This window comes from Paramisgurnus dabryanus, chromosome 6 (genome assembly GCF_030506205.2).
Source record: "Paramisgurnus dabryanus chromosome 6, PD_genome_1.1, whole genome shotgun sequence".
In the NCBI taxonomy this organism is placed as follows: Eukaryota; Metazoa; Chordata; class Actinopteri; order Cypriniformes; family Cobitidae; genus Paramisgurnus; species Paramisgurnus dabryanus.
In genome coordinates, this window is record NC_133342.1 from 42,235,319 (window position 1) to 42,260,995 (window position 25,677).

The 25,677-nt window shown below is 41.3% G+C and overlaps 1 protein-coding gene across 1 annotated transcript; it reads left to right on the forward strand.

The window, feature by feature from the left end:
• The first annotated feature begins 5,554 nt into the window (after positions 1–5,554).
• LOC135745241 (uncharacterized) lies at positions 5,555–7,567 on the forward strand. The gene is made up of 4 exons (XM_073815120.1): positions 5,555–6,801; positions 6,931–7,105; positions 7,188–7,264; positions 7,367–7,567. The coding sequence occupies exons 1-4, from the start codon at positions 6,637–6,639 to the stop codon at positions 7,565–7,567; spliced, it is 618 nt and encodes a 205-aa protein (XP_073671221.1). The 5' UTR covers positions 5,555–6,636.
• Positions 7,568–25,677: the final 18,110 nt, after the last annotated feature.

Here is a 25,677-nt window from a genome sequence, read left to right on the forward strand (position 1 = left end):
CATGGGTTCCTTTTGAAAGCCCATAATATGTACAGGGGGGAGATATTTGCCTACCGTCTGTACCTTCAGAAGTAGCTCATGTCAGCCAAGGCACAGTTCTTTGCAATAGACGTGGCTTGCAAATATTGGACATACCAGGATAATTAATGCACAATTATTATTTTCAGGCAATCATGAAAACTGTGTGTGTGTGTGTGTGTGTGTGTGTGTGTGTGTGTGTGTGTGTGTGTGTGTGTGTGTGTGTGTGTGTGTGTGTGTGTGTGTGTGTGTTCTGTTCTATATGCACTTTTAAAATCAGTCAGTATTTTTTATTTCCTTTGTAATTACAATTGTACAATTGTTCAATGTAGACAGAAGTTAATTGAGTGAACTGAAAGTAAAGAGATAAAAGGAGGAGCAAAGATAAAAGAGAAGAGCGAGGAGCGAAAGTAAAGTGAAGTGGCAGGAGCAAGGTAGAAGGCAAGAAAGTAAAGGTGAAGAAAAGAGTGAAAGAGTTCATATTAGTGTCATTGATTATACTGTCCTCTATTGTATAATGACTTTTTATTGGCAAACATAAATGCACTTAACTGTGTTTATGGTTAAGTGCTGTTACTGGTATTGCCTAGAACTTTGGACATTTATAGCATGCATTTGCATGGTAAATAAATGGTTTGGAAGTCATTTTTCCTTGTTTTCTCGAAGTCCTCAAATTGACTTGAAATCTGAGTTTGTGTGACCAGAGTCCCCAAAGTGACCTAAAATCTGAGTTTGTGTATGACCAGAGTCCCCAAAGTGACCTAAATCTGAGTTTGTGTATGACCAGAGTCCCAGAAGTGACCTAAAATCTGAGTTTGTGTATGACCAGAGTCCCAGAAGTGACCTAAAATCTGAGTTTGTGTATTACTAGAGTCCCCAAAGTGACCTAAAATTAAAAGTATTAAAATAAAAAGTATTGTCCCCAAAGTGAAGGCAAAATGTCAGGTCTGTAATGAGGGCATTTCCAGCAGTGCAGGGATATCTTCATTTTGTCTATAGACCCTTCAGAAATAGGTGTACCCAAAGCTAGGGTGTTTAGTCATACGTCCTCACTTGGAAGATAAGTAGGTATGTGTGTGTGTGTGTGTGTGTGTGTGTGTATGTGTTAGTTATTCTTGTTGAAGAGTTCTGTCAAAAACCTCTGCCCCTGTACTTCATGTTTTTCTATTTATTTGTTCATTACAATTGGTTATTAATTAGGCATATTAATGTTTTATTTATTAGTAATGTTAAACTGCACAAAATCACTCGCAGTAGCCATATGATTGTGTGTTATTATTTTAATGTCTATGTATTTAATGTATATAATTTCATGAAATTTAAATAAGTTATTATGTATGTGTCATTTAACCATAAGTGTTCTTCTTTTAACCTTTTCTTTCCTTTATTGTTACTAGCACAAAGGCCGGAGAACTCAGAACTGAAGAAACTGGAAAGGGCCGTATTTGTTCGACTGGACAAAGTGGACCAAAAACCTTCAGATATAAAATCTTTGCTTTAAGTCTTGTTCCACCAAGTTATTCTTCTGGTGACTTCCTGATAAACCCTTGTCACAGCACAAATTAAATGGATGACTTGTGCACAAAATTGAAAGATGGAGAGTACAAGAATAAACTTGTAAGTAAATTAATTTAAATTAACTAATTAAGAATATGTCTGTTAAAGTTTTATTTGCATTTGGGCTACAGTAATTTTCATTCTCTTACTCTAGTTTAACAACCCTCTACATTGCAAGTAAATCACTTGCATATATTGGGCCCTATGATTTCTGCAATGCGGAAAACGCGGACAGAATCACAGAATCCAAGCATCAAAATGGAATTTACTGTACAACGTGGAATGTCAAGGAATTTGTCAAATTATGCGATTAGTCATTTTTAAAACCCATTATAACTAATTTTCAAATGCTAGTTTTTTGTTTCATTGATCAGCAAATGACAGAAATGCAGGGAAACATTTTCATTTGTGCAAACCACTTTAAGACAGACTGCTTTTAAAACCTGGGACAGCACTAGAGGTGGGGGAAAAAAATGATTCTTAGATGCATCGCGATGCGGGACGTGGACGGTTCTGAATCGATTCACAAATGCCAGAAATCGATTTTCTTTAAAAAAAAAAATTTTGGACACACAAAACACAGAGACGCAACCCGAAGCAATGGCTGAGCGCGAAATACGAACACCCTCCTCGTTAAAAGCTGACGTGTGGAAAATTTTTGGCTTCTATGAAGTTGAAGGTGGAAATGAGCTAGACAAGAGCCACACTATCTGTAGGTTATGTCGAACAAAACTAAAATATTTCGGAAACACGACAAACATGAGAAACCATATTACACGTTTCCACCCAGAGGAGGAAAAAGAGATGGCTGGACCGTCCGTGGCCGCAAACCAGAGGACCATTGAGCAAACAATATTGTCAAAGCTTCCACCCGGCTTGGAAAGGGCAAAGCGAATTACAAAATCAATCGCAACATTTATTGCCAAGGATTTACATCCGTATTCAGTCGTTGAGAACCAGGGCTTTTGCGCTATGTTGCACACTTTGGAGCCGAGATACAACGTCCCATCTCGGAGATATTTTACAGATACAGCGATCCCCAAACTCTACAACGAGACCAAAAACGAAGTCATGGAATCACTGAAGAAAGCAGGTAGGATAGCTGTGACATGTGATGCCTGGACATCCATTGCCACTGAATCGTATGTCACCGTAACTGCGCATTTTATTACTGATGAGTGGCAGCTGGCGTCTCACGTGCTCCAGACAAGAGAAGTGAATGAGAGCCATACGGGTGCAAATATCGCTGAGCTGTTAAAGAATGTAGCAGAGGAATGGCAGATCACTAAAAAAGATTTAGTTTTAGTAACTGATAACGCATCCAACATGGCTGTTGCTGCTGAACTGTGTAAATTCCTGCATGTGAAGTGCTATGCCCACACGTTAAACCTGGCCTCACAGCGGGCGCTCATGTTGCCCACCGTGTCAAGGCTACTGGGGAGGGTGAGACGTATTACTACGTATTTTCACCGCAGTACCACTGCAAAACACCAGTTTGAAGAGAAGCAGATTCTACTTGGTCTGCCGAAACACAAGCTGAAAATAGATGTGAGCACCAGGTGGAATAGTGCGTATGAGATGGTTGACCGGTTTCTTGAGCAACAGCCTGCAGTCTGCGCTGCCTTACTGTCTCCTCAGGTACGGAGAGGAGAGTCGGACATCTGCACACTCACTGAAGTCTCATGTCAGAGGAGAGCAGCCCCTCCATCTGTTTGATTGCTCCTTTGACTCTCCACTACTGTCCTGAATGAGTTGAGCTTGCAGAGTCATCAATGGTCCGGGAGATAAAGCAGGCCATCAGTGGGGACCTCAGTAAGAGATACAAAAGTGAACAAGAGAGAAACACTCTTTTAACAGCTTCTGCTCTGGACCCGCGATTCAAGGGCCTGCCTTTTCTTTCGGTGGAGGAGAGAGAGGAGATGTATGGAAGACTGATTGCTGAGGCTGCATCACTAGAGGTAATTAATTCTGCCATTTTACTTAATGTAAAATGTCACTCTGGGTTTACTACGCAAGACATAATAATAATAATAAATTATATAATAATTCAAGGTTTTTCATTGAACAGAACAAATACATTTGTGTTTTGTTCAAAATAAAAAAATGTGATTCAGATTGAAGATAATGATTTTTTTTAAATGTAAAGTAAACATGCAGGTACATGTAAAAATGACTTTTATGTTTACCTCTTCTTTTTATTGTTTTTACGTACAGCAAGAGGTGAGAGTTGAAGAGGAGGAAACCCCAGAGCACAACACATTGAGGGAAGAAGACACCCTGACCACTGAGGAGGAGCATCACCAAAGCCCATCTAACAAAAGAAAATCCTCATCTTCTCTTCTAGAGAATCTGCTGGGGCATACCTTTTCTGATGCTAGAGTCCAGCAGCAGCCCATGTCTGCCTATGCCAGAGCTGAGAAAGAAGTGACCAATTACCGCAGTGCTCCATCACCTCCTCTCTCCGAGGACCCTCTTAGCTGGTGGAGTTAGAATCAGATGATGTTTCCTCTGATTTCCAAGTTGGCCAAAAGATACTTGTGTATTCCTGGCACCAGTGTCTCGTCAGAAAGAGTCTTTTCCACTGCAGGTGATATAGTAACAGCACAGCGGAGCACACTTGCATCTGAACATGTAGACCAGCTCCTGTTCTTACACAAGAACTTAAACATTAGCTCTCACTAGCTAAGCAGTAAGCACATTTGCAATTTTGCACTGCAACATATTTCATTTGGATAATTTCACTGTGGCCTGTTTTGCTACAGCAAAATGTTTGTTTGTTTGTTTTATTTATTTTTGTCTGAGATTTATATTGTACATGTTGGTCTGAAGTCCATTTTATGTTAGAGACTCAGAATATGCTGCTGAAGTTTGTTATAATTTGATATTTATATTATTTACTACAAGTATGCTGCTAGTTCAGACACACATTTATTTTCCTGTTGGTTCTTTGCAATGTTAATAAAATATATTGTAAGTAAATTCTTCATGGGTCATTACTTGGTACTTTTAAAGCAAAGTATTTATAGTCACACACACACAAAAAAAAGATTCAGATAATCGATAATCGTTTTAGCATCGCATCGCTGCCCTCTGAATCGTAATCGAATCGAATACTGATGTGCCTAGAGATTCCCACCCCTAGACAGTACACTGCGGGATTTGCGATCAAACTTCGTCTAAAGGAGGGATCTGTACCTACTGTCCATGGCAAGTCGCAAGATGAGACACATGTAAGTACTTTCAAATAATGACTTGTGTTTCTATCGCAGTTAAGCATGAAATAGGTTGTTCGTGTTTTGCCATTTAGCACAAGCTAACGCAAACATTAAGGCTAGCCCTGCATCTGCTTGGAGTGAACATTTTCTTCATTCCAAAATGCAGCACACAGCCGATCGAGTCATATTTGACAATCCCAGTCGATAATATCTGAAAGTTATTGATTGTTGAAATTTTGTCTAGACATCCATTAAAACCTGATAACCTGCATGAGGACGCGGACGCACTGAAGAGTTCTTTTTTTCTACATATATTTAAAGTTACTGTTAGTTTAAATGTACTTACATTAAACAACTATACATCATTAAAAAGGTTTAGTTTTTGACCTTTATTATATTCTGAAAATCCTATAGTGACAGTAATTTCTTCATTTTCGTCAGGAGTTATGAAAATAAAAAACAAAGTACATACCTTTAATTTGAAATATGAACCTCAGCCGCATTCATTGATAAAAAAATACTCCTCCGTGATCGTCATGAAAGCACTCGATAAAACAACATCCATCGGGGATTTTAATTCAAAGTATGCATATTTTGGGAAATATTAGTTCAATTTTATATGTTTACTTCAAATTTCTGCAGGAGGGGTAATATTTGATCCATTTTTATTCCAAACACGTTGATATGATCAGCTGGAGTCTGCAGTCATTCATACTCAATTTGTTTCATTCATACGTGAAGGCGGGGGTGTAGAGTTAGAAAGTCTCAATATTATACTCAGAAGAAGAAGACGTCAGAGATCAGCTGTCAGACAGACGTGTATATGAACAGTTACGTGCATATCGGAGATCGCTGTTTGTCCAAAGACAGGCAAATAAAGATGTTATGAAACATGCAGACAATAAACACGATTAAGATAATATTTGGTTTATCTGTGATTTTTAACACCATGTCTGGTATTTTCATAGCAGTACTGTATATTATAATCATATGCTAAGTGAGCATAGTTAACAGTATAAATAGCATAAAATAATTTATTTTCTGTCTCATTTCCAAAGCCACATCAGATCACACGTTTATTTAAAGCACTAGACTTTTGATGTTATAAAGTGACTTTTATTATAAATCCCTTTATTGCTGTCATCCCTCTTCTCTTTTCTCCTACAGGCTAGCACGTCACTACAGTTTCCGGCAACAAGAGAAGTTGGTTGTCAAACAGATCACCCAGAGATTCTGAAACGTACTGTTGGTACACAGCTATCTCTGCGGACTCTTCAGGCTCACTTCAGAAGTGAAGGTACGAAGTTTGATTTCTCACAAATGTTTTTAATAAGGTTAAGCCTCTAGCTGTTACCTCAGTAACTTATTGTCATTTGTTTGTACCCAATAAAACATATCTGTTTAAGGTATCCAGGCTACCGTGTCAAGCAAAGACTGTGGTGTTGACACGTCCACTGTTACCCTCACTGCCCCGGCGCCTTTTTTAACGTCAACACCTATAAAGGGACCTCGTCTGGAGGAGGTGGAGAAGGAGGGAGAACTAGATCTTGAGGGCAGCACTTCAGTAGTGGCTTCTCAAGGGCTGGATGCCACTTATAATTCGGCTGACTCTGTCACCGCTTTGACTGCGTCAACAGACATTTCCTGAGTAACTCAGATGTCATCATGTGTGAGTTTTCATGTGTCATGTACCATCACTTGTTGCATTTTATTTCTTTATTTATTCATTTACAGAGATATGGGATCTACTCCAATCCATGAAGTGAGAAAATATATAGTTTATGAGACCTGCATCATGGAGCTGTTCAAGGTGTGTCCTGTGTGCAAGCATCCATGCACCATTTAAATGAGACAGCTCGGGACATTCATCTCCGTGGTGCAGCAGTGCCCCCATTGTGAGTACCGCCGAACTTGGGACAGCCAACCCCTACTCAACAACACGCCAGCCGGCAATGTTCAGCTCTCTGTGGCAGTCTATGTGAGTGGAGCCTCATTCTTCAAAATTCAAAGGGTAAGTGAATTTGGTCATAGTTGTTGAACAAGCCATGAAATGATAAATAATACAGATGTAGTGCTAGCTTTAGGTGCAATTACATGAACGTTTTCAACAACCCTTTTTTCAATCTCTGTCTATTATCAGGTCTTTAGGGCTATGCACCTACAAGTGTTCCTTTACGACACCTTTCGTCGGCATGCGCGCACCTATATTGAACCGGCCATTGTCACCAAATGGAAGGGCTTTCAGGATGACATGCTGCTCCGCCTTAGTAGGGAAAATGCCATAATTGGTGGGGACATGAGGGCTGACTCTCCAGGTATTTGAATATGTAAATCACAACAATTACTATGTGATGACGTGCCTTAGGTTACTTTTAAAATTATAAAATGTTTTCAAAGGGCACTCCGCGAAATTTGGTAGCTACACAGTGATGGACCTGCAAACCAACACTGTGATTGATGTTCAGTTGGTCCAGGTGAGTGGAATGAATCATACTGTAAGAAGCTTTTATGCACTACAATTTGCAAAATTTGCCCATGTGGCACCTGTTACGTATGCATCTGATTTGTTTTCATAGAGCAACGAGGTAGGCGGTAGCTACCACATGGAGAAGGAGGGCCTGAAGAGAAGCCTTGCATTGTTGAAGGAGCGCAAGGTGACCCTTGACTGTATAGTGACAGACCGACACCTGCAGATCCAAAAGTTCCTGAGGGAAGCTGGCATCAACCAGTACTATGACGTCTGGCACGTGGAAAAATTTTTTTTTTTACATTTGTAATTAACATATTTGAATGTGTTGGTCCCTCCATCCTTCCTGTATTCTCAGCTCATCTCTTATCTCTGGCCAAGAACCAAGTCATTTTGAACATGGAATAGTGCACCCCTTCCTAAAAAAGACAAAACTTCACAACACTTTTAAAACGTATAGGAAATTACTTTAAACACATTGTACAAGTCCTTTATACCAGTGGTTTTCAATCTTGTCCTAGGGGACCCACTGCCCTGCACATTTTGCATGTCTCCCTTATCTAACACACCTGATTCAGATCATCAGCTCATTAAGGGAGAGATCCATGAACAGAACTGGGTGTGTCAGTTAAGGGAGACATACAAAATGTGCAGAGCTGTGGGTCCCCTAGGACAAGATTGAAAACCACTGCTTTATACTGTAGTTGGCAATCAGAACTAATGTATTGAAATAGTCATATGGATTCAACCAGTGGTGTAGTGGTGCCTGGAGAATTGGGTATACTCTTAATTTTGCCCCCAACTTTTTTAAAGCGTCATAGCAATCGATAAAAGCCCTTTGTTATAAGCCGCATATAAATAGTCTAGCAAGTAGATCACCACAAAATGGGCTAGTAGTATTTTAACATTGTCACTTAATTTCTAATGCTTGAATTCTTAGAGTATAAGGATCATTATGACATTAAAGCCACAAAGAGGTGCAATTTTTTAGAAAATAGGCCTACTGGTTTACAGACTATAGGAATAGACAACTAATTATGAATTGGGAGTACACTTTTTTTAGTCTGTTCAAACATTAAAATTAGACAACTATTATCTCACCTTGCACATAGTCTGGTCTAGTAGTTTCTCTTGTAAACTACCTTTTGGAACAGCTGATTTGCAACAGATAGTGTAGGTCAGAGTATGCCAACATTATATACTTTATTGCAAATATTACAGGTAGGCCTAATTCATTAATAAAAGATATATTATTACTATATTCTAAAACATAAAAGATGAGGGGAAACATGGTGTTTTAAGAGATTAGTTCATAGTTACTGTATTAGTTACAGTTTTTTATTTTTTTTAAACAAAATTTAATAAACTGTATACTTTGTAATGCACTGTAAGTCGCTTTGGATAAAAGAAGTGGGTATACGTGGTATACCTGCGTATACCCTGGACTTCAGCACTGGATTCAACTAATTTGGTTATATTGGCCCATTGCAACTGTTGGCATATCATAGTTTTGTGATGGAACAACGTTTTTTGTCTGTTCTAGGTACTCCAGCGTTCTACCAGCTGGAAAAGGTGCTGAGTGGCAAAAGAGTCCTCAAGGACATTGCTAAACTTAGCCCCCACCACCAGACTTCGTCATTAGAGTCATTTCACAGTGTGATCTTGCAATTTGCTCCAAAAAATGTGGTGTTTCCTTTTCTTGGGATGCTTTGCAGGTAAATGGAACTTAAGATTGCACAGATGGTAATGATACATATTATGTGCATGCCATTATTTTCATGTTTGGTTTTCTCTTTAATGCGCAAGACTCTACCTGGCTGCTCTGCATTACAATGAGAATGCGGCACGAGACCAGGCCACCTCATCCTCTGGGGAACCTCTCTACAGGATGCATTTCCCAAAGTACAGGAAGGGAGAGTACAGGGTGAAACCCATCAAAACAAAGACAACATTCCGTAAGTTACATAATTTTATTTATCATAATAAAAAATCTATTCATTATGCATGCTATGGTGTCTTTACGATGAACAAAACAATAAATAAATGTGCAATGAAATACTTTACAAACTATGTACATAGTTACAGAAGTGTTTGTGAAATATTGCACAGGGTATGTGGAAGACTTGATGGGCTTCATCATGGGCGAGGTCTTTGTGGACCCAGAAGCATACAGGGAGGAACTCTTGAAAATTAGCATTCCTCCGGACCTGTCCTCAGAATTTGAGCACCCAGAGAAGGAGGAGGTGATCACCAACTACGTGTCTCGCTTCAATCCAGGGGAGGCAGTTTGAAGCCCACGTATTGTCCTTGGCTGTCAGGAAACCTGTAACGACTAAAAAAAAAACATCGCATTAGTTAGCAGGCTACTTAATCTGTCAGTTCTGTCAAAAGTGCAATTATCATATTTCAAGGAAATATGTTTTATTTCTGTTTTGTGTAATAAATATATTTTTAATGTCTTAAATGTGTCATGAGTGTATGTTTGATACCTTCTGAGTTTGCAGACAATAGCCATACATAAAAAGTAAGAAAACAACATGTGTTGGTGTGTAAGGCCATTAGTGACCTATGAACATAGAGTAAGACTAACATCTGCTTTTGCTGATAAAAACGGTAGCCTGTCACTTCTCGTAAACACTGGGAAAAACTAATAAGTAAATAACACATACTGCTCTATTCCCCCCATGGTCAGCTCTGTAGATGTTCAGTGCGTCCTGAAGAGAATAAACATTCAGGCACACCGGGTATAAACCTGGATGGTCGATTATACATTGAGGGATTTCCTCCAGCTGCTGCAGACGTCGTGTGACTTATAATGGTATGGTAAGGTGAGTGCTATGTTAGCACAGTCACTAGCATTATTCGTAAATAAGTGAGTAATATGGCAGCATACTCGCTAACTCATTTGTAAATAAATTAGTAACACGGCAGGGTTGCCAGGTCCAAGAAAAATTTCCAGCCCAATGACAACTTAAAACCTGCCCAAAAGGAATGAAAACTAGCCCAATTTTTACCTTTGTCCAATCACATTTGAAAACTCCGGGATTACAACAAATGCTCTAAAATAAACTCTTACTATTGCTTTCAATGTACTTTCCATGCAGATGAACATTTTCTTAATGCACTTAAAGTGCTCTATTTTCACACACTATTCTGTTCTAAACAATTACTTTAGTAATTCTTAAGATTATCTTAATGTTAAATGTACCCAACCGGGCCATTTTGAGACAGTATGAACTTTTCCCTTTTAAGATACTATTTATGTATTTAAAATTTTCTATTTAACTTGAAAATATCATACAAAGATGGGTTCACATAGTGTGTAAATATCCTCTCAATATAGACGTAACTTCTTATGTAAGGTAATTTCTTGTTTCTAACGTGATATTAAGAGCAAAACGTGCCTCTCACTCCCTTTTCCACTGACTTCCTGACGCTGCAGCTGTCCTTGGGTTGACAGGTATTTCTTATGGGATTAATGCACATTAGGAAAATAAAGAACGTTCATTTTATAAGTCTACAGATAAACATTTTTGTGGCCGCGGCACATTATAAAACTAGCCCATTTTTTCAAAATAGCCCAATTGTGCGGGAAAACCGCAAACCTGGCAACACTGTAACACGGTAACATATCTGCAGGCCTTTCTGTAGCTTAGAAATGTTACCTGTGGAATCTCCTGTTTGCATACTCTCTGCCTCAGTTGGCATTGCCCCACAATTTCTACATTAAAAGTTACATAAAAAAAGCTAATCTAGTGAAGTATCAAACGCAAGCAAATGTAATATTGTAAAAAGACTGGTTTTATGTCAAGAAGAATTAGGCTACATTACGTTTAGTTCGTTAAATGATGGCGTAGCCTAATTTGGCACGTAGGAGAGATAGCGAATAAATAAATTGATTAAAAAAAGTTAACAAACCATTCAGAAACTGCTTGCAGCATTCGTGAAGGTGTTTCTGCAGGTGGCTCCTCTACATCTTGATCTGGGTCGAACATGTTGGGCTGGAGTGCGCCTCTGTATTGCGTCATTTTCACCAAAGCGGGGGAGGTTTTCATGTGAAGAACACGAACAGCGTAAACTTTGGACAGGTGGGGCGTGGCCAACAATAGCTTATTTGCATAAAAGTGACAGAGCCCTTAAACGGCTCATTCTGAAAGGGACTGAAACTGGCAAGAATAGAGCTGCAGAGATCTCTTTATGTGAGATTGATTTTGTGCAAAAAACTTTATGAACATGTTTTGTATAGCCCATAGACCTATTCTAACTTGTTTAAAAAGAGGTATAATATGTCTCCTTTAAATTTCACTCAACACACCTGCCACAAAGTTTCCAGTCTGCCTAGGAAGACCTTGATTACCCTGCTGAAAAAAATAGCATACCAGCAAGACCAGCATATGTTGTGTTTTGATGCTGGTTTGCTAGTGAACACCAGCTAAACCAGCATCAAACCAGCATCAGCACCAGCATTAGCACAAGCTAAACCAGCATCAAACCAGCATTAGCACCAGCTTAACCAGCATAAGCACCAGCATCCCATGCTGGTCATACCAGCATATGTTGTGTTTTGGTGCTGGTATGCTGGTGACCACCAGCTAAACCAGCATAGACCAGCATAATTCCCATGCTGGTCCATGCTGGTTTTTTCAGCAGGGTAGCTGTATCAGGTCTGTTTGATTAGCATTTGAGCAAAAATCTGCAGAGACATCAGCCCTCCAGGAGCAGGGTTGGACAACCCTGATAAAGTGGCTAAGTGTGAGTTAGTGTAAAGATTTAGTTTAACTATCTAACTTGTTCAGCTCTCCATCAAGTTGTTCTCAATGGATGTGCACCACCATACATGTGTTTGTCTGCTCTAGTGTCGTATATGTTTTCAGCAATATAAAAAATAATCTCTGGTATCCCTAGAATGTGTCTGTAAAGTTTCAGCTCAAAATAGATCTTTCATTATACGATGTTGAACATGGCCATTTGTGGCTGCAATGAAAAACGTGCTGTTTTTGTGTGTTTCTTTAAATGCAAAGAAAGCTTCTGTTCCCCTCCCAGGTTTAAAGTAGGAGGTAGAGCGCTTACACATGTGCTTTGGACTACATCAAAACGTGTTTCTGGCAAAAGGTTGAACTAAACGCTCATAAGGTGAAGTCTATTAGCAGTCATGGGTGGGGTGCAATTAATGTGATATCACATTGATAGGGGATTCCCAACAGCCTGTTTTGTGTTTCGGTTTAAAGGAGATTACACAAAGAAGGTTTCTGCAGGGTCTTAAAGGGACAATGTGTAATTTTATAAGTATTTTATTAGTCAAAAATCAATGCCCTTTATTCATAAATATGTCCTCAATGGTGTACATTTCCTCTGCCAATGATCTGACTTTTCTTTGTAAGCTTAGATACACATATAGGCTATCATAATCCACGCAAACATGCCATAATCTATATTTCAGGTGTTGTGATCTGACTGTACTGTATACTTTAATTCAATTTTATTTATATAGCGCTTTTCACAATAGTTAATTGTTTCAAAGCAGCTTTACATTAATAGAAGCAGTGAAAAGCACAGAAAAATGACAGATAGCACAACATAATACACGATAGCATAAGCAGTTAAATTTGCTGCGGCTATGAATCAACATTATAAGCGAGCGTTATACTAGTGTAACGTATAGAAGAGGATGCTAAGTTAAGCCCAAGAAGGCTGCCTCCCCGGCTTAAAAAAAACCCTAGGAGAAAAAAACCCCGGGCTTTTAAAAAAAAGTCCTAGGAGGAAAAAACCCTTGGGAGATATACACATGTAAACGGATAAGGAGATTAAGCGGAGATTAAGCGGGTTCTGCCGGTGATCGTTTGTCAGGCATCAGCTTGGCATCACGTTGAAGGACAGCCAGTAGATCAGAGGTGTGCCGACTTTCACATTTACCGGAACTGGGTCTGTTTGTCTCATTGTCCTCGGGGTTGAGGACAAGACAGAGAGAGAAAAACAAAATCATATTAGCGTAGGGGCCATTCACATGTAATTCAAGTGTCAACACAGTGATGTGGTTTAAATCAGCTTGGTTCCAGACAGGCTAACTAGTGCGGCATAATTATGTTATCCACAGTTGAGGATTTAGCAAATTGGGGGCCCAATGCGAAGGTATATGTGACCCATCACGGAAACCAGTGTCACAAGTCCGCAGCACAAGTTTTGAGAAAATGAGAAACAAAGTTTTTTTTCAAAATGTGTGATTTTCGTTTTATTGCAGAATCTGTTAGTTGAGATCACGAAGAAGCCTCTCCATGTTTGAGATAGCAGTTTTTGTACATTTAAAAGTGTACATTTTGCTGTTGAAATCTAGCGTGCAGCGGGGGGCGTCATTGTCTGTGTGTATACCTCCATTCATCTTCGGAACACAGTTTAAGATGTTTTAACATTAGATTTAGTCCGAGAGCTTTGTGTCTCCTCCATTGAAAATCTATGTACGGTTTCCATGTCCAGAAAGGTAATAAAAACATCATCAAAGTAGTCCATGTGACATCAGTGGGTCAGCTTGAATGTATTGAAGCATCGAAAATACATTTTGGTCCAAAAATAGCAAGAATTACGACTTTATTCAGCATTGTCTTCTCTTCCGGTTCTGAACCGCATCAAGTCACGTGACTGTAGTGACGCGGCTGACCTGTCCCTCAGACATGTTTGCAAAGTTTTTTTTTCAAATTTAAAAATTGTGCGTCTCCCCAGACTTTAAACAAAGCTCGGGCGTACAAAACAAAAGAAAAATAAAATAAGCTGGGGGGCGGAACAGATAACAGTCAGCCGCCTTGAACGTCAGTCGTGTCACTGATTATGCGGCGCCGCAGTCGGATGACGTCAAAGTACCGCGAGAGATCTTCAAGAAATCTTACTGTACGGAGTAGTTTAATTTAGACTCGCTCTCGCGGTACTTTGACGTCATCTCTCTGTCAGTTCTTGCAGCGCAGCATGAAGTCAAAGACATAATTTACACAGATTGTTGAATTCTTTATATAATTGGCTACATGTTTTGTCTATCAATATTTTCCATGAAGTCATTGGCTGATGTAGGAACGAGCGAGCGATTGGTAACATCTCTAAAGGATGTCACATTTTCGATTGCGCTGTTTGGATTATCTATTATACTACCTCCCTATTTTAAATACAAACTTTGAGTGTAATCTCATATGCCTTTACATGTTACGATGTAAATAGTCCTCAAATTGTATATTATATTCTATTACCATACGGTCATGCGAAATCAGATGTAAACAATAGACTATATATCTATATTTCACGGATTATACGCATTTGTGGACAAAAAGATAATTGGATGATTCACACATCTGAAACAGACTGAATTCGACATGTGATCCCCACAAAGGTTTGAGATACAGATGTTCTAGCATCATATTCAGTATTTTTGTGAAAGAAGTCCGGGTGACAACATGCTAAAATAAACAGAACTTTTTTTCTGTTTATTTTTGCATGTTGTCACCCGGGCTTCTTTTACAAAATACTGAATATGATGCTAAAACATCTGTATCTCAAAATGGCTTAACAGGGGGTATAGCTTAGCTAAATGAGATGTAAATGAGCCCTATTGTCTCTCCAGGCCGGGAAAAGTGTTAACTCTTTATTGAATGTGTTATATTCAAATGGCCACAACTTCTCCAAATCTTATCAGATTTTCATGTGTTACACATCGTTGGAAAGCTTAGAAACTGCACTTTCAGAATCTGTGAATAACTCAAAATGCCCCAGATCCGACTTGTGTCACTACTTTCCGTGACTGGTCACATATGGTAACTAAGGGTCACCTTACGATCTTTAAGAGAAAATGAAACCTGTCGACCCGTTTGACTAAGACCTGAAGCCCCACTGTCGTCGTTAATGCAGGTTCAATGGCAAACTGGTCTATATTGCATACTATTCACAAGACCGCAAGAAAACGCCAAAATCGCAACCCGACCATACGTGCCAACTAGGGCTGAAACGATTCATCGAGTTACTCGATTAACTCGATTCAAAAAAATTCCTCGAGGCAAATATTCTGCCTCGAAGCCTCGTTAAATTCGTATGACGCACACTACACGCGCCGAGATCTGATTCACATGGACCGTTGTTCAATGTTCAGGAAGCACATCATACCGCTTGATACATTTTGAATTTAGTTGGTGCGATGGCGGAGACGGGAAAGTATATGTCCATAAACGGCAGAGATAGAATGTCTAAAGTTTGGGATCATTATTTTTATCATTACATTACATTCAGCATCTGAACCGAAAACATCCACTGCTGTTCACCAAGCGTCGATGAAACAAGGTAACGTAGCTTTCGCTGATTTTTTTTCGCATGTTTTGCTTTGATGTTTTTAAGTAGTTAATGTATTCACGTTCAATTGCAAGAGAGTATAGCTTAAAAAAGAACCACTTCACACACATGCACGCTCGTCTCTCTCACGCGAGTCAGACCAATCACGCAATGCATCACATATGCTTAAACTTTTATGTAGCCACGCAACAATAACTTCAGCCGCATGCATTCACTGTACACAGCGGGACGTGATGTTGTGATTTTTCGAACGGATTCTTAACCTAAAATGAACCGCAATGCAAGTGATTCAAACCAAATGCAGCGTTCTATTGAAAATGAATGTATGTATTTCTGCCGTACCAAAATGCAATGAAGCAACTGAACGTCTGACTGGGGTGTCACTCTTTCTCATGCACAGCACGCGTGCACGCACAAACACAGGTGCACGTGCGCGCACACACACACAGATTGTTACCATAGCAAAAAGGCTTACCCCAGAAATTATATATTATTTGTTAGCAACCTAATGGTAAATGCTGCATGTGTAAAAATTTACATAAACCAGATATTTACTTTGATGTCAAAGATTACAGCATGAAACTTGTTGTGCATATTAACAAATTAAAGTTCTTTATTGTTGGCACTGGCACTTATAAACACTAAATGGGAAAAAATTGAAATACCAATACCTCTGGGTTTTTTTAGAAATTAAAGCCAAATGCTTGAACACTTTACAGCCACGTCATTTTCGTTATGCATTATTTGTTTTGGTAAAATACAACATTTTATCCGATTACTCGATTAATCGATCGATTCAGTGCTAGATTAATCGATTACAAAAAGAATCGATAGCTGCAGCCCTAGTGCCAACCCGTTTGACTAAGGCCGGAGGCCCCACTTTCGTCGTTAATGCAGGTTCAGTGGCAAACGGGTCTCTATGGCATATTATTCACAAGATAACAAGAAAGCGCCAAAATCGCAACCCGACCATACATGCCAACTCGTTTGACTAAGGCCGGAGGCCCCACTGTCGTCGTTAATGCAGGTTCAGTGGCAAACGGGTCTCTATGGCATATTATTCACAAGATAACAAGAAAGCGCCAAAATCGCAACCCGACCATACATGCCAACCCGTTTGACTAAGGCCAGAGGCCCCACTGTCGTCGTTAATGCAGGTTCAGTGGCAAACGGTGGCAAACTATTTAATGCAATTCATTTTGAAGTGTTCATGCTAATAAAGTTTTTATTGATTTATTTATTACAGGGCTCGCAAAATCGCTAGCCCGACGTCCCGGGGCTATTGTGAATTCCTGTCGGGATACCAAAATGTATCTCCGCCCTGCCCGTCGGGCTATCTTGGGGAGGAAATAATATTTTCATGTTTTTGCTTTGTCTCAGATTTAGTTAGGTAATTATATTGTATGTATTTCGGCGTCCTCTTGTCAACATTGTTTTAGCGTTTCTTTTTCAGTTAGTAAATTAAATATGTGAGAAGGAAAATATGTTTGAGTGATTTCCGATCAATTTGACATGTCTAGGCTATTGAGAGTATATGATGTTACAAGGTAATAGGTGACTAAACAGCAGTGGTAAGATATGTTTACCTAAAGCGATTAGAATGTGTGTTTGTCATTTCGTTTTACCTCAGAGTCTAACATTATTCTAGGGAAAATAAACAGCTATGGTAAGATCTGTTAGCCTAAAGGGAATTAAATGTTTATTCCTTTTTAATAAATATCTGCTTTAAGTCTTCTATATTGTGTTAAAGTCACTGGTTGTTTATATATTTGATAAAATACCACGTTATCTAAATACAATGTGTGTTGAGGTATTTTCTATAAAAAATAACCTGTGTTATAATACATTCATATAATATTTCAGTAATATAACAATTAAATTATTCTAACGTTAGGGGAACGTTAAAATAACCTAAAAATAACAATAGGGGAATGTTCATTTTCTTAAAAAAAAACATTCCTGGCTTACCAAAAACCTTGGAAAATAGTAGGGGTGGGACAAAAAATCGATTCTTAAATGATAGTTTACAAAATACGTTATCGGAACCAAAAGGCGGAACTCAATTGGGGGAGCGGTGCTGCACACGGACAACTTAAGAGAGTGCGAACTGCACGAGCGCATAGCGGAGCTTACAAGAGCAAAAGAGAAAGAAATAAGATCTAGAACAGCCCTGTTTGACTCATTCTAAACTGCAAGGAAACAAGATACACTTTGGGATAGTCTTGCTCTGCCTTTTCTCTGTTCAGTGAGCGGCAGGGAGAAACAGCGCATTTAATTTAATGACTCTTCTCACTGTGCTATAGCGTTTCCTAAACCATCCGCTGACTGTTTAGATATAACATGAATATACTTCTGTAAAAATATGCACATAGTTTGTTATTCAGTCGCTGGATGCGCTGCATTATATAAATACAGTAATACTGCCAATCACTGTGTATAATGATGATACTAGACGCACGTCAGTTCGTGGAAGTTAATGACAGTTAACATGTAGAATGGTTTTAATATCTTACAACAGAAACAGGACATATATGTATATAAGAGTGACATTATTTATCCCTTAGTTGCATTAAAGTACAGTATATGACAGTTCAGAGACTAGTAGCAAAAGCACAAACATTAACCTGGCTTTGAGAGCAAATGTGACGTAATGATCACACGGTCACGTCACAGATATGCAAATTAGTACGCCAAGAATCGATTCTGAATCGAATCGGGACCCTAAAAATCGATTCTGGATCGATTTACGAGTGTCCAAGCAATTCCCACCCCTAGAAAATAGGGGAACGTTTTGGGAACCAAATTGTTAGCTCGGAATGGGCAGGTAAATGGAAATCCAGGATTTATCAATATTCTAATTAAACAGTGTATTTTTTATTCGGGCTACTTATATTCATTTCGTGCTACCAAAAATTAAAGAGTGTCTGCCCGAAGGGCTACCAGGGATTTAAAAATTTTGCGAGCCCTGTATAAGGTTGGTCTGTGTTATGACCGTGAGGGCTAAGTTGTAACGATAGAACACGCTGGAAGCAGATGCAGGAAAAATAACACAGGTTTATTTTATGATGCAGACAAACACAGAGATTAAAACAAACACAATGTCCAGATGATGGTAATGGTGCTCGAAGGACTACGGTGGTAAAGCGGGTGATGGTGGTTTTGATGGTCGTTGGTGGTGTAGGTCTGAAGTGGAATATAATCCTGAACAGAGACCGGAACATCCAACACGAAGACGACACGAAACAATCCACACACGCTGTACAAATAATCCAGAAAGACACGGAGGCCAAACAAAGAGCAAGGATCTGACGAGGAACAGAGAGCAGAGTGAGTTTATATGGAGAGTCTGTAATGATGAGCAGCTGGAGTGAGACAATCAACACAGGTGAAGGGAATCGGGATAACGAGCACATGACATCACAGGTGAGTAAACACCATACACGAGACACAGAGAGAGCAGTGTATTTACCCACCGTGACAGTACCCCCTCCCCTAGGACGTCACCTGACGTTCCTAGCCTGCTGTACCTGTTGATGGTAATCATCAATAAGGGAGTGATCCAGTATGTCCCGAGCAGGTACCCAACTTCTCTCCTCCGGACCGTAACCTTCCCAGTCCACCAAGTACTGAAATCCGCGTCCCCTCCGCCTAGAGTCCAGAATACGATTCACCGAATAGGTGGGTTCCCCTGCTACGAGACGAGGCGGGGGGGAACCGGGACTGGCGGGTTAAGTCGTGAACGAAAAACTGGTTTAATTTTAGAGATGTGAAACGCAGGATGAATTCTCCTGTACGCAGGAGGGAGGTTAAGATGAACTGTTACTGGGTTAATAATCTTGGCAACAGCGAATGGGCCAATAAATTTGGGTGCAAGTTTGTTCGAGACGGAACGCATCGGAATGTTCTGAGTAGAAAGCCACACTTTTTGACAGACGACGTATACGGGAGGCTTAGACCGGTGGCGATCGGCTTTAGCCTTGGTGCGCGCCCCCACCCGGAGTAGAGCTTCACGAGCTCTAGTCCAGGTGCGGTGACACCTCTGGACATAGGCGTGAGCGGAGGGAACCGCAATCTCGGATTCCAGACTGGGAAAATTAGGTGGCTGGTAACCTAGACATTCAAACGGAGATAGGCCCGTAGATGACACTGGCAACGAATTGTGTGCGTACTCCACCATAGAGAGATGTTGGCTCCAGGACGAAGGATTCTTGGAGGCCAAACATCGTAACACTCTTTCAACATCTTGGTTGGCTCGCTCGGTCTGACCATTGCTCTGGGGATGAAACCCGGAGGACAGACTAACAGTCGCTCCTAACAACTTACAAAATTCTCTCCAAAATTTGGACACAAATTGGGGACCCCTGTCGGAGACCACGTCTGTCGGAAGGCCATGTAACCGGAAGACGTGGTCTACGACAGTGACCGCTGTCTCCTTGGCTGATGGCAATTTGGGCAAGGGGATGAAATGAGTCGCCTTCGAGAATCGGTCCACTACGGTTAAAATCACCGTATTACCCTGGGAGGGTGGGAGGGCGGTAATAAAATCTAGCGCAATGTGGGACCAGGGTCTCGAAGGGACTGGCAGCGGTAAAAGTAACCCGTCAGGAGGGCGATTCGAAGTCTTACCAGTGGCACACACCGAGCAAGCCAAAACAAAATCGTGAATGTCACGAGCCATACCTGGCCACCAGAATCGTTGTTTGACTAAAAACTTAGTGCGACTCACCCCTGGATGACAAGCTACCTTGGAACAATGACCCCACTGGATTACGTTGGACCGTAACTTCTCCGGCACAAATAAGCGGTTCGGTGGGCAACGAGACGGGGGCGTTACCCCTTCTAAGGCTGTCAAAACCTTCGATTCGACCTCCCATGTGAGCGCGGAGATGAATAGAGTCTCCGGTAAAATACGCTCGGGAGTAGAAGTGCGATCGGAACGCTCAAAAAGTCGAGACAAAGCATCGGGTTTGATGTTTTTGGAACCCGGACGGTATGAAAGAGTAAAATCGAAACGTCCGAAAAATAAAGCCCACCGAGCCTGCCTGGAGTTAAGTCTTTTGGCAGTTTTAATGTATTCGAGGTTCTTGTGGTCGGTCCAAACGATAAAAGGTACACCCGAACCTTCTAACCAGTGACGCCATTCCTCCAAAGCCAGTTTGACTGCCAATAACTCTCTGTTACCAATGTCATAATTACTTTCCGCCGGGGATAACCGATGAGACAAAAACGCGCAAGGGTGAACCTTTCCGTCTGAGGGTGTGCGCTGGGAAAGCACTGCTCCTACCCCCACCTCTGATGCATCGACCTCCACTATGAACTGACGTGTGCGATCAGGGGACACGAGAATGGGAGCTGAAACAAAGCAGCTCTTGATTTTGGCAAACGCAGCCTCGGCTGCGTCTGACCACCTGAATGCAGTACTAGGGGAGGTCAAGGCAGTCAGAGGAGCGGCTAGTTGGCTGAAATTGCGAATGAAACGCCTATAAAAATTGGCGAACCCCAGAAATCTCTGCAGGGTCTTGCGAGAATCTGGGGATGGCCAATTCACCACAGCCTTAACCTTATCAGGATCCATGCGGACACCCTCAGTCGAAATGATGTGCCCTAAAAAAGAAACAGACTGTGCATGAAAAACGCATTTTTCCGCCTTGACAAAAAGCCCATTCTCTAGCAACCGCAGAAGCACTCGTCGTACGTGTTGCACATGTTCCTGGAGAGACGACGAAAAAATCAATATGTCATCCAGGTAGACATATATGAACTGATCTATCATGTCTCGCAACACGTCATTAACGAGTGCTTGGAAGACCGCTGGCGAGTTCGTCAATCCGAAAGGCATGACGCAGTACTCAAAATGGCCACGAGGGGTGTTAAAAGCAGTCTTCCATTCATCCCCCTCCCTGATGCGGACCAAATGATAAGCATTACGTAAGTCCAATTTAGTGAAGACGGACGCTCCTTGCAACCTCTCGAAAGCTGAAGACATTAACGGCAAAGGATACGTATTCTTTACCGTAATGTTGTTCAACCCTCGGTAATCAATACAAGGTCGCAAGGATCCATCCTTCTTCCCCACAAAAAAGAACCCCGCCCCCGCTGGAGAAGAGGAAGGACGAATGAACCCCGTTGCTAGAGAATCAGAAATATATTTCTCCATGGCCTTCATCTCAGGAACAGATAAAGAGTATAACTTGCCTTTAGGCGGAAAAGTACCGGGAAGTAACTCTATAGCACAGTCATAGGGACGGTGAGGAGGTAGAGAATCAGCCCGCGACTTACTGAACACCTCCTTCAGGTCATGGTACATGGCACGTTAGATAAATCCACTGCTCCCCCTGAAACACAGACTCAGAAACAGTTAGACACGCAGACAAAAGACAAGACTTGTGACACCCCTCACTCCAGCTGATAACAGTCCCAAGACGCCAGTCGATCTTCGGGTTATGTTGATGAAGCCAGGTGTGTCCAAGAACGATGGGTGAGAGAGGGGAGTCTGTGACGTAAAAAGAAATGTTCTCGTGGTGATTGCCCGATGTGATGAGGGAGACAGGTTCCGTGATGTGGGTGATGGTAGGAAGCTTGTGTCCATTAAGTGCGAACGGGGCAATCTGGTGAGTAAGCTGTGTGAGTGGTATCTGGAGCTTACGTGCAGTGGTGTGATCGATGAAACTCCCCTCAGCTCCCGAATCCAAAAGTGCGTGACAGTCGTGAGAACGAGTGGACCACCGTAGTTTCACCGGGAGGAGCGTAGATGTTGATGAGGTCTTCATGGAGGAGATCCCGCCCGATAGTAGCCTCAGATTTACTATCGGGCTTGGTCTTTTACCGGGCACTGATGGATCTGGTGCCCGGCTTTACCGCAGTATAAGCACAATCCAAGGGACCTCCGCCGGAGCTTCTCCTCCCGGGAAAGCCGAGCTCGACCCACCTGCATGGGCTCGAGATCGTTGGAGGGGCTGACCGCACCGCTCTGGCTGGTCTGGAGATGATCCAGTCTTACGGGTAACGGCGTGGTAGCTCTCCGGCGTGCTGCTTGGCTGAGTCGGGCGTCGACCCTGATGGCCAGGTCGATGAGAGCATTCAGGGACGTGGGTAAGTCCACCACATGGATCTCTTGCTGGATGCGGTCAGCCAGCCCATGCAGGAAATGGTCCCACTGCGCTTCTTCGTTCCACCTACACTCCGCCGCCAGGGTGCGAAACTCGATCGCGTAGTCAGAGACGGTCTTATCCTCCTGACGGAGCTCTGAGAGGCGTCTCGCGGCTTCCTTCCCGGCGACGGAGCGATCAAAAACCCTCTTCATCTCATCAGATAGGGCGGAGAACGAAGAACAGCAGTCGTCACGGTTCTCCCACACCGCCGTCCCCCAGAGGGCAGCCTTCCCAGTCAGGAGAGAGAGCACGAACGCCACCTTGGTTTGCTCGCTGGAAAAAGTTCTGGGTTGTAAAGCAAAATGGAGAGAGCAGTGAGACAAAAATGTGCGGCAAAAACTCGGCTCACCCGCGTATTTGTCCGGAATGGGAAGTCTGGGCTCCGACTGAGAGGCGCCCTCTGGTGAAGAAGATGTAGCTGGGGGTGTGGGAGGCGCAGTGGGAGGTAGTTGTTGTTGTTGTTGTTGTAGGGTCAGCTCGGACACCTTCGTCACCATTACTTGGACTGCTCGACCCATCTCCTCTAAAACTTTATCCTGACGGTCCATCCTCTGAACCGCCCGCTGGAGAAACTCCTCGAGAGGAGATGGGGAGTGATTTCCCGCTGCTTCCATTTCTGGTCAGATCCTTCTGTAACGATAGAACACGCTGGAAGCAGATGCAGGAAAAATAACACAGGTTTATTTTATGATGCAGACAAACACAGAGATTAAAACAAACACAATGTCCAGATGATGGTAATGGTGCTCGAAGGACTACGGTGGTAAAGCGGGTGATGGTGGTTGGGATGGTCGTTGGTGGTGTAGGTCTGAAGTGGAATATAATCCTGAACAGAGACCGGAACATCCAACACGAAGACGACACGAAACAATCCACACACGCTGTACAAATAATCCAGAAAGACACGGAGGCCAAACAAAGAGCAAGGATCTGACGAGGAACAGAGAGCAGAGTGAGTTTATATGGAGAGTCTGTAATGATGAGCAGCTGGAGTGAGACAATCAACACAGGTGAAGGGAATCGGGATAACGAGCACATGACATCACAGGTGAGTAAACACCATACACGAGACACAGAGAGAGCAGTGTATTTACCCACCGTGACATAAGTAGGAAAAGGATCTTCCACCTTTAGACACTTTTGATAGTCTGGGGATAATCAAGTGACCAGAATTATGCAACCGTAGTGTGCGTGATGGATTGTATTCTGATAGTAATTATCTAAGATATGAGGGGGCTAGGCCAATTAAGGCTTTGTAGGTGATTAGTGATATTTTAAATTGTATGTGATATTTAACTGGTAGCCAGTGTAAAGATGCCAGAATTGGGCTTATGTGGTCATACTTCTTAGATCGAGTAAGTACCCTTGCAGAAGCGTTTTGAACTAGCTGAAGCTTTTTTACCTGATTTGCATGGCATCCCCCGAGTAACGAGTTACAATAGTCTATTCTAGAGGTCATAAAAGCATGGATAAGCTTCTCTGCGTCAGGTGTAGACAGTATATGGCGTATCATCCGCATAGCAGTAAAAATGTATGTTATGTTTCTTGATAATGTCTCCTAGGGGTAACATATATAACGAGAACAGGATAGGACCTAAAACTGATCCCTGCGGTACGCCGTATTTAACCAGGGAGTCATATGACTCTTCCTCATTTACATAAACAAAGTGATAACGATTGGTTAGATACGACCTAAACCAGGCTAACGCCTGACCACTGATACCAACATAGTTTTCTAGTCTATTGAGTAAGATTGTGTGATCTATTGTGTCAAAGGCTGCACTAAGGTCAAATAATATAAGGAGTGAGATTTCACCACGATCGGATGTTAAGAGGATTTTTTTGAGAACCCTTAATTTTTTAAAGTTATTACAGGAAAGGGTGTCAGTCTTTTGTGGATGATATATGAAAGAGGAAATATCAGAAATGGATGAAACGCTGGAATTCATTAGAGATGGACTTTATCTAGCACCCTACGTTGAGATTTTTTTGAGAACTGTTGATTTTTTGAAGTTATGACAGGTGCAGTGTGTTATATTGACTAAAATAGCATAATAATGGGAGCATTCTTCTGTGGATGAAATATGAAAGAGGAAATATCAGAAATAGATGAAACGCTGGAATTAATTAGAGATTGACTTTATCTAGCACCCTACGTTGAGCTTTTTTTGAGAACTGTTGATTTTTTGAAGTTATGACAGGTGCAGTGTGTTATATTGACTAAAATAGCATAATAATGGGGGCATTCTTCTGTGGATGAAATATGAAAGAGGAAATATCAGAACAGAATGAAACACTGGAATTCGTTAGAGAGGGACTTTATCTAGCACCCTACGTTGAGATTTTTTTGAGAACCCTTAATTTTTGAAAGTTTTGACATGTGCAGTGTGCTATATTGACTAAAATAGCATAATAATGGAGGCATTCTTCTGTTGATTATATATGAAAAAGAAAATATCAGAACAGAATAAAACGCTGGAATTCATTAGAGAGGGACTTTATGTAGCACCCGACATTGAATTTTTTTTTAGAACAGTTAATTTTTTGAAGTTATTACAGGAAAGGGTGTCAGTGTTTTTGAGACGTTTTAATTTGTTGAAGTTATGACGGGTGGAGTTTGATATTTTTTATTTTGAATATTTTTTTGTAAAACCGTTAATTTTTTTAAGTTATTACAGGAAAGGGAGGCGGTCTTTTTAGGTTGATATATGAAAGAGGAAATATCAGAATAGGATGAAACACTGGAATTTGTAACGGAGAGACTTTATCTAGCACCCTACATTGAAATGTTTTTGAGACGTGTTAGTTTGTTGGAGTTATGATGGGTGGAGTTTGATATTAGGGCATAAATAGCTTAATTAGGAAGGCGATCTTTTGTGGAAGTTGTATGAAAGAGAAAATTTCAGATTAGGATAAAATGCTGGATTTCGTTACAGAGGGACTTTATCTA

Bases quoted from the DNA above. Each gene is read 5' to 3' on its own strand.
- LOC135745241 (XM_073815120.1), top strand. From the start codon at position 6,637: ATGAGACAGCTCGGGACATTCATCTCCGTGGTGCAGCAGTGCCCCCAT. The intron at 6,802-6,930 runs GTAAGTGAATTT...GTCTATTATCAG, and splicing joins CATTCTTCAAAATTCAAAGG to GTCTTTAGGGCTATGCACCT. The intron at 7,106-7,187 runs GTATTTGAATAT...ATGTTTTCAAAG, and splicing joins CATGAGGGCTGACTCTCCAG to GGCACTCCGCGAAATTTGGT.